The sequence below is a fragment of the Serpula lacrymans genome, assembly GCF_000218685.1.
Source record: "Serpula lacrymans var. lacrymans S7.9 unplaced genomic scaffold SERLAscaffold_13, whole genome shotgun sequence".
NCBI lineage: Eukaryota > Fungi > Basidiomycota > Agaricomycetes > Boletales > Serpulaceae > Serpula > Serpula lacrymans.
In genome coordinates, this window is record NW_006763302.1 from 1035063 (window position 1) to 1044392 (window position 9330).

The 9330-nt window shown below is 47.8% G+C and overlaps 1 protein-coding gene across 1 annotated transcript; it reads right to left on the reverse strand.

Annotated features, from left to right (window-relative positions):
• Positions 1 to 139: 139 nt before the first annotated feature.
• On the reverse strand, positions 140 to 719 carry SERLADRAFT_399958 (uncharacterized protein; the record flags this gene model as incomplete). Its single annotated transcript, XM_007322668.1, has 3 exons — positions 140 to 287; positions 378 to 438; positions 498 to 719. 2 exons carry the CDS (start codon positions 631 to 633, stop codon positions 395 to 397), a joined length of 180 nt encoding a protein of 59 aa, XP_007322730.1.
• Between the last annotated feature and the right edge of the window lie 8611 nt (positions 720 to 9330).

The following is a 9330-nucleotide window of genomic DNA, read 5'->3' on the forward strand; positions in this document are numbered from 1 at the left end:
AGACAAGAAAGAAGAGGGGCAAACGGGCGATGCAAAGGGAAAGAAGCCTGAAAAGGCAAACCTTGCTGTCCACGTCCAATGCGACAGCGCGAGCCTATCAGATTTTGAAGAAGAAGGCGCGTGGAGCGCCCTCACTCACCAACTCGCCATGAACGCGAGGCCCAAGAGTCCCATTGAAATCTATGACTCCGGCGCTACGAGCCACTTCACCCCCCATCAACACCTCCTACTCAATTACCGCACGATTGCACCTTACCCTATAAGCGTGGCAAACCAAGACTCCTTCTCTGCTGTAGGAACAGGGGATATGATGATTAGTGTCCCCAACGGCGCCCATAAAGACACGCAAGTGCGCCTGAGAGACGTGTTATACGCACCAAATTTGGCCTACACCCTAGTTTCCATTGGCTGTATGGATAAGGCAGGCTACAAGGCCGTCTTTGCGAAAAGCGAATGCGTTATCTATGACCCGAGAGGAAAAATAAGAGGACGCATACCTAAAGTAGGTGGTGTGTACCAGTCGCGAGGCACAAATCTTCGCCACGAAAGCGCCAATGCAGCTGTCGAGCGCATATCTGCCACTGAACTCCACAAGCGCCTTGGCCATATAGCCATTGATGCAGCAAAGCGCATGGTGTCGAAGGGCTTGATCCATGGGGTAGAACTCCTGGAGGATAGGGAAACAGACACTTTCTGTGAAACTTGTGTCCGCGCCAAGGGCAAGCGCGAGGCAATCCCTAAAGTGAAACTGGGTGAGCGTGCACAGGAATATGGCCAGGAGATCCACACCGACCTATGGGGACCTGCACCAGTCAAAACGCTGGGTGGAAAACGGTACTATGTTGCCTTTACGGACGATAAGACACGCGAAACACACGTTTATCTACTGCGCGATAAATCCGACACTTTCCGTCAATTCCAAATGTATGAGGCCTGGGTCCGCAACCACATGAATGCAGCAATCAAAGTCTTACATAGCGACAGGGGTGGCGAATATATGAGCAATGCGTTTAGTGACTATCTGAGAGATAGAGGAATTATGAGGAAACTCACAGTGCATGACACCCCCGAACAGAACGGTGTTGCAGAGCGCGTGAACCGTACCCTACTCGAGAAAGTACGCGCCCTCTTACTTAGCAGTGGCCTGCCGAAATTCCTGTGGGGGGAAGCCATCAAACATGCATGTTGGTTGAAGAACCGCACCTCCACCAAGGCACTAGACAACATGACGCCGTTTGAAGCGGCACATGGTGTCAAGCCGGATCTTGCTGGCCTACACGAATGGGGCTGCAATGTACTCGTGCACGATGCAACTGGCTCAAAGCTTGAGAGCCGAGCTAGGAGGGGTCACTGGGTCGGTTTTGATACCAAAAGTCTCGGACACCGCATCTATTGGCCAGAGAATCATTCAGTCACTGTTGAGCGCTCAGTGCATTTCGACGTCGGGAATGTACCTGTAAATGCTGACAACGAACCTCCCTTTGGGCTTGAGGGGGAGCATGATGTCCTGGACCAAGCGCCAAAGGAGAGTGACATTGTAGAAATTAGTGATCACATACCTCATCCCGATTCACCCAATCCCCAAGCAATCCCTGACCCACTATACCCTCAGGATCAAGATCAAGCTGATCCTGATCCCATCCTACCAGCTCCGGTTCTTCCACCTCCACCTATAGTTGCTCCGCGTCGAAGTACCCGCATTCGCCAGCCAACCCAATATGTTCGCGACCTCCTACAAGGAAAAGGATCAGTATCTGGAAATAACGGACCCACCTTACCCAAAGGCATCCAACTGAACGTCGACGATCCGGATGGGAGAGATGAGGAAGAGAGAGATAATGAAGCACTAAGGGATCTCGCCCAAAATGTAGCCATGGTGGCACGCATGGCAGATCTTGAAGGCGTTGAACCCAGAACTATTGAAGAAGCCCGAAAGCGCCCAGACTGGCCAAAATGGGAAGAAGCGATCAATGAGGAATTGAACAGGCTTCGAGTAGCAGGAACATGGACTTACATTGAGAAACCCAAAGATGCGAACATCGTAGGGAGTAAATGGGTGTTCAAGCTAAAGAAAACAGCGTCAGGATCCATCGATAAGTACAAGGCAAGGCTTGTAGCACAAGGCAAGGCTTGTAGCACAAGGCTACAGCCAAGTGGAAGGAATAGACTATTTCGACACATTTGCCCCCGTTGCAAAGATGGCATCGCTACGAATCATCTTAGCGATGGCTGCTCGAAATGATTGGGAAACTCACCAGATGGATGTAAAAAGTGCATACCTAAACGGCGAACTAGAAGAAAACGAGGTCATCTACATGCGACAACCGCCTGGTTACAACGCACCTGGAAAAGAGACCCAAGTCCTACGCCTAAACAAGACACTCTATGGCCTGAAGCAGGCCGGCCGCAGGTGGTATCAGACTCTATGCGACGGACTCCAGAAAATTGGTTTAATTCGCTGTGAAACAGACCATGCAGTTTTCCATAGGCGCAATGAAGGAGAGCTCACCATTATTGCAGTTCATGTAGACGACATGACTCTCGTCACACCATCAATGACTGAGATGAACCGTTTGAAATTTGACCTAGGAAAACTCTTCGAAGTTAGTGACCTGGGGGAGCTACATTGGATGTTAGGAATAGAAGTGAAAAGAGACAGAAGCACACGCACCTTATACATGTCACAACGCAGCTACCTCGACACTATTGTCAAACGCTTCAACCTAGAAGATGCAAAAACGTTAGCGATCCCAATGGTTGCTAGCACGTACCTGAGTAAAGATCAGAGCCCCAAGACGCCTGAAGACTACGCAGAAATGCGAAACATCCCATATCGAGAGGCCGTGGGATCACTGATGTATGCGGTGATTGGCACACGCCCCGATATCGCGCATGTTGTTGCAATTCTTTCTCGTTTTGTCGAGAACCCAGGTCCGGCCCATTGGGAGGCAGCAAAAAGGGTGATCCGGTACCTAAAAGGGAGCAGAGAGCTATGGTTAGCATACGGTCCGGAAGAACAGCCACTTACCGGATACACCGATGCAGATGGGAGTATGAACGAGACCAGGCGAGCCATATCAGGCTATGCCATGATGCTTGATGGTGGCGCCGTCTCGTGGTACTCGAAGCAACAAGAAATTGTCGCGTTATCAACGACAGAGGCCGAGTATGTGGCTGCGACACATGCCACTAAGGAACTACTGTGGGCGAGGATGTTCATCAGCGAACTCTTCAATCAAGACTTACCACCAACCATCCTCCTGTGTGATAACCAATCAGCCATAGCACTTTCGAAGGACAGTCAATACCACGCGCGAACCAAACATATCGATGTTCGGTACCATTTCATTCGGCACGCCATTGAAGAAGGGAAGATCGAGATTACTTATTGCCCAACTGAAGAGATGACAGCCGACGTGCTCACCAAGTCCTTGCCCTCTGCAAAGGTGAAACATTTTGCGGCTGCGTTAGGCCTACGTACCGCTTGAGGGGGAGTGTTAGAAAACGCGAGTCGACAAAGACAAGCGTCGTACGAAGGGAAAGTATGGCGCAGGACACCATACTAGGAAAGTGTAGTGGTAGGATGGCCCGTGCGTTTTGATGGGGCAATTTACCCCCTTAGTTATACTTCCGTTCGAGTTTAAAAACCTTCGTAGCAACGATTGCCCACCTCAGAGCTTCGCCCACGAAGTCTGAGGTGAGGATCTTATACCTTCCTTATTTTTTGTGATATACTTACTCTGTACCTAGCATTTGGTTTATATTAGGTACGCGAATACATTCTCAGAGCTTCGCCCACGAAGTCTGAGCATTTGGTTTATATTAGATCTCTTTGAAGTACTGCAGAGTCCAATGCTTCCTATTCTCTAGTTACTCACAATGGACTCTAGTTCCAGTCCCTGATTGCTCTCAGCAAGTGGCTAGACACTTCCTTCAAGCTTTGTTCTTAATAGGTTATGAGCCCTGTGCTCTAGCCATCTTCCTGACCTCATATCTCATCATCCAAGTGTCCTACTGTTTATCCATCGTAACCATCGTCTTCTGGGACTCTTATTATCTCATCCATCACCTCAGATTACTCTGATCTCATCTTGATCTCCAACAACAACTCCTTGTTGCAAGTTACCCCCATTTTGGACGCTTTTTTGGTCTTATCTGCACCATATCCCGCCCAATCCTTATCTGATTGTCCTGTAACTTCTACCATCGTCTTCTACGGCCTAAATAACCCTAGGAGACCTGTCAGAGCGGTTGGATTTGAGCTGGATCTTTCTGTGAGCCTTCATCATCATTTGATCATCTTTTGGCCCTCTATTCCATATCTCCACATCCTGTGCTCGGATCTTGGCCCTATTTGAGCCATCTACTACCCTATACTATTGCACTTTACACCCTCAATTTGGGGGCAATCCATCCACTCCATCATCCTCTGTGAAGTTTGCATTTTTGGCACTTTCACCCCTATTGGACCCCTATTGCATATCTCCACATCCTGTGCTTCACTTCTTGTGATATTTGGGCCATCTATTACTCTATAAAAATGTTCCCTATACCTCTGATTTGGTGGCAATCTATCCATCTTATCTGTCTCTGCATCAATTTCAACTTTTTGCCCTATTTTTCGCTTTTTGGCATATCTGGTGTGTGCATAAAGCTCCAATCTTCTCTACTCTGTCCATTATCAGATAGAACAAGCCTATAGACTGTGAAGCTTGCCTGCATTGCTTCAGTTTGCTGTTGTCTAGAGCCTCTCTCAGTCTGCGGTGTTTGGGGAGCTTAAGTCACTTTGTTGACTCATATACAAGCCCTATTAACCAACACTGTCTCAAGGTGATTTCTCTGTTAATATCAGTGTGGAACCGAAAGGGGAACACAGGCGTAACCCTGTAGCAGCACTAGGAAGCCTTAGCACCCTCCTGGATTGCTTTTGGACGCTTTTTGGACCCTATTTGGACCTATCCTTGCGCTTTCTGACCCTCTCCATATCCTCTCTCTACCGCCTCACCATCTTATCTGCTCACCTCCTACTGTTGCCCATTGTCTTTGCCACTATTCCATCGCCTATAGCCGTCTCCTACATCATTTATCATTGCTCTATTGACTTATACAACACCCATCATGTCTGACTCTGATCCCAAGTTCCATCCCTTATCTGGCACTAACTACCCCCAGTGGAGTGGTGAAATGCAAGCTTGGTTGATGACCAAGGGACTGTGGAGGCTTGTCTCTGGCACTGAAAAGTGTCCTGGGACTGACACTGAAGCAATAGAGAAATGGGAGTTGAGAGCTGAAAAGGCTGCTGGTGCATTATACCTCAATGTCACCAAAGAGCAGCGCATCCATCTTGATGGCATCATTGATGATCCTGTCAAGATCTGGGAGAAACTGGCAATTGTGCATGTCTCTAAGAAGCCTGGGACGAGATTTAATGCCTATGACGACTTCTTCTCTATCAGAAAGAAGGAGGACGAGTCCCTGCAGTCTCTCATGACCAGAATTGACGAAGGCATGCATCAGAATCAAAATCTTCGTCCTACTGGCTTCTCATTGTCTGAATTGGACGATGAATTGACATGCATGGCCATGATTAGGGCGCTTCCTGATTAATATGCCCACTTCACTTCATCTCTACTACTTCTGGGCACCTTGGACAAGACCCAGCTCAGGGATGCTTTCCTTGCTGAAGAGGTCAATCGCCGTCGTCGTGCTGAAGTCAATTCTGCCTTGCATTCTTCGTCTACCACTGCCCATAGCACCTGCACCCATCCTAACTGCCATCATTGCAACCAATCCACCACCTCTACTCACGTTCAGTGTAATTTCTGTGGTTTACTTGGTCATACCCAAGACAAATGCCACAGATACATTGCTAGTCGCCAACAGGCAGTGGAGGGTGCTAAGAATCGCTACAAGCGTGGCAATAAGGCTCAGGCAGGCTCCAGAAACTCTCAGAATACCTCTCAGCAGCCCAAATCTTCGCCCAACAATGCTAATTCATCTACTGTAGTCACTGAATCAGCTGGAAATGCAAGTCTTTGTTCCATTCATCCCTCTGATCCTCATTGCCCTCTCCAACTTGATGCTGACATTGATTGGAATGCAGACACAGGCGCCACTTCTCATATGACACCTCATCGTCATTGGGTGCACCACTATACCCCATATCGTGTGCCAATCAAGCTGGCTGATCACACTGTCGTCTATTCAGCTGGTGTTGGTACTGTGGTGTTTAATCCTGTGATGAATGGCAAAGTGGCTAGGGCTGTGGAATTCTCTAGAGTGCTCCATGTACCAGATCTTCGAAATAATCTCCTCTCAGTCTTGTATTTAACTCGTCAAAGTGGTTTCAATATCACTATTTCGTCTCATTTCATGTCCTTTATGCGTGACAACACTCTCTTGTTCACTGCAACTATCAATGACAACAATGCAGCATTCCTTGATGGATCTACTGCTGCTTGTGTTGAATTGGGACATTTTACTGCGACTATACCACTTGATTTGATGCTCTGGCATCGCAGATTGGCTCACCACCACCATGCTGATGTCAAGAGACTGATACAGAGAGATCTGGTCACTGGGCTTACACTGGAATCCAAGGCTGCTCCTGATCCTGTCTGTGAACCGTGCTTGTCTGGCAAGATGCATGCCAATCCATTCCCCTCATCTGATACTCGCTCTGCTCATCCTTTGGACCTCATCCATTCTGATGTACACCAAGTCTCTTCCCCCACATTCTCTGGTTATCGCTACTGGGTCACCTTCATTGACAATCACAGTCAATTCCGTGTTGTTGTGCCTCTCAAGGCCAAGTCAGATGTCTTTGATGCTTTCAAGAGATTCAAGGCTTATGCTGAGACTCAATTGGAGCGTAAAATCAAGGCTTTGCGCGATGACAAAGGGGGAGAGTACATGTCCAAGGAATTTGAGCAATTTACAGATGACCATGGGATTGTCAGACAGCATACCACCAGGAATTGTCCTCAGCAGAATGGTGTGGCAGAGCGAGCAAACAGACTTCTGACTGAGCGTATCACTGCCATGTTATCAGAGTCTGCATTGCCTAACAGCTTCTGGGGTGAATGTCTGTCCGCTTTGGTGCATGTCTGGAACAGGTGTCCCACTGATGCAGTGGCCCATGCCACTCCATTTGAGTTGTGGTATGGACGCAAGCCTGACATGTCTCACCTTTGCGTTTGGGGCTGCACTGCCTATGTGCATGTGCAAAAGGACAAAAGAGGCGTCTTTGGCTCTCATATGGAGAAATGTGTGTTCATTGGTTACCCTGAGGGGTACAAGGGATGGAAATTCTACAATCCTACCACCAAGCGCACTGTTATCTCTGAGAGAGCTGATTTTGATGAGCGCTACTTCCCTGGCTTGAAGAGGTCTTCTGACAATTTCCCGCCTCCACCTCCCACTTGTAAGGACCATTTTATTATTTTCTTACCTTCGCTATGTCTTGGTTCTCAAACACCTTTCCCATTACGCCTCTGGCTCTAGGGCTAGAGGTATCATTTGCCGTTCTACTTCTCATAGCCCTCACAGGCTTTCTTAACCATTGCTACCATTTTATATCACAGATCAGAGACTGGGTATTGCTCCCAGCCAGCCAGCACACTGGGTAGGGACTGGTAGTAGGCATCTCGCCAACCAGCTCCAAGCCCCAGTAAAGCCTGGCTATATTAATAACACCTTATTTAGGATCGTACCTCATCATGAGGATATGGTTTTTGAACACACGTGACAATCCTCTATTATTAGTACAAGTCTCTCACCTGCTGATTAATCAAGTTAAAAGTCGTACAATAGTTACTCTCCCTTTTTCTTATTGGTCAATTGATTCCTCAGACCACTTTTTGTATATTCTCCTTTCGGTCAGAGGAACGGACAGTTCACTATATAAAGCCTTACCTATTCATGTATGGCTCCTTAGTTTTCTATTACTGAATTTACCCGCTTTACTCCTTAACAAGAACCTTTGAAGCTTACCTCTCCAAAGTCCTCTACTCGCTATATTTGCTAGCATCTGTCGACCTCAAGCTCATCGAACCCCTTACTCCCTGCAAGTGCAGAAGGAGACAGGTTTCGTTTTTGTTATAGTTCATTGTTGCCTCACAAAATAGAAAACTCACTCTACAATCTGTTCACAGCGCACCATCTCGCTTGAACCCATTGTAGCCCTAACCTACCTTTTCCTTCATCCCTCGGACGTGCTGTCATTCACTGTCCTCCTACCCATCCAAAACATCCAATTGCCTTCTAGCTAAGCTAGCTAGTTGTCCTCTCCAACATTCCTACCCACCTTGAAGTAATACTCTTACTTGTTCTTGCTCAAGTCCTCACCCTAGCCGTCATCTTTGACCACTTCTATAATCGTCAAACTGTCAAACACCAGAGAGAGCCTAGTAACGGATGAAGAACAACGTTCACTCGAGGAATTCCACCGCGCCCTCAACAACCGAGACCTCCACGTTGCAGTACCTGTCAACGCTGCCATGGACCCCCAGCCTGCCCACAGCAACACAGAAGCTGAGTACTACGAAGACTCATCAGTCACCTCTTCCCCCATCTCTGAACTAGAAGGACTAGTTCTAGCCGTCGACGATCTAGCATTCAAAATCTCCCAACTCCGTCAATATGTCGCGCTTACTCGAGTACGCATCAGCAGCTGCTCAAACCTGCTTTTGGGAATCCGATCAAGCATCCAGAGAATTGTTCAGGTTCAATTTGATACACCTAGAGCACCTACCGATCGAAGTCTACGAACAGAGAATCCTAGAACCCCCTCGCCGGAACGACAGTGAAGAAAGACAAGCCCTCAGACGAAGAGCGGCAGAACATAAAACAGCTCTTCTGATACTATCCGACGGAATATCCCCACGCATCTATCATCTCCAGAACTACGTTGAAACTCCCCAACTTGCGTTCTCACCAGAACAGGACGGGAGAGAGATCCGTTACCTACTTCCCTGTGGAATCATCATCCACCGACGACCCTACTCCACACCATTCCTAGAATTCCTTACACCCTATCTTGAACCATCCCAAATTGACGTATACGTCACAGCGTCGTTCAATCCCGCCCCTCTTGAACTTCTTTTCACAAGAATTGGAATTTATAAAACCGATCTCATCAAGTTCTATCGGGAAATACCATTCTTCTTTGACGTCCCCCTCGCTCCCGAACAGAACAACGCCTTCAACCCACGAGACTATCTTAAGACAGGAGTCCACGTATTAGTTGTCACCCCTTTCTGCTGCGACGCAATACGAAGGATAGTAGCCTGCATATTGCAATTTTGCAGACTAGTGTTTAAGATTGGACAC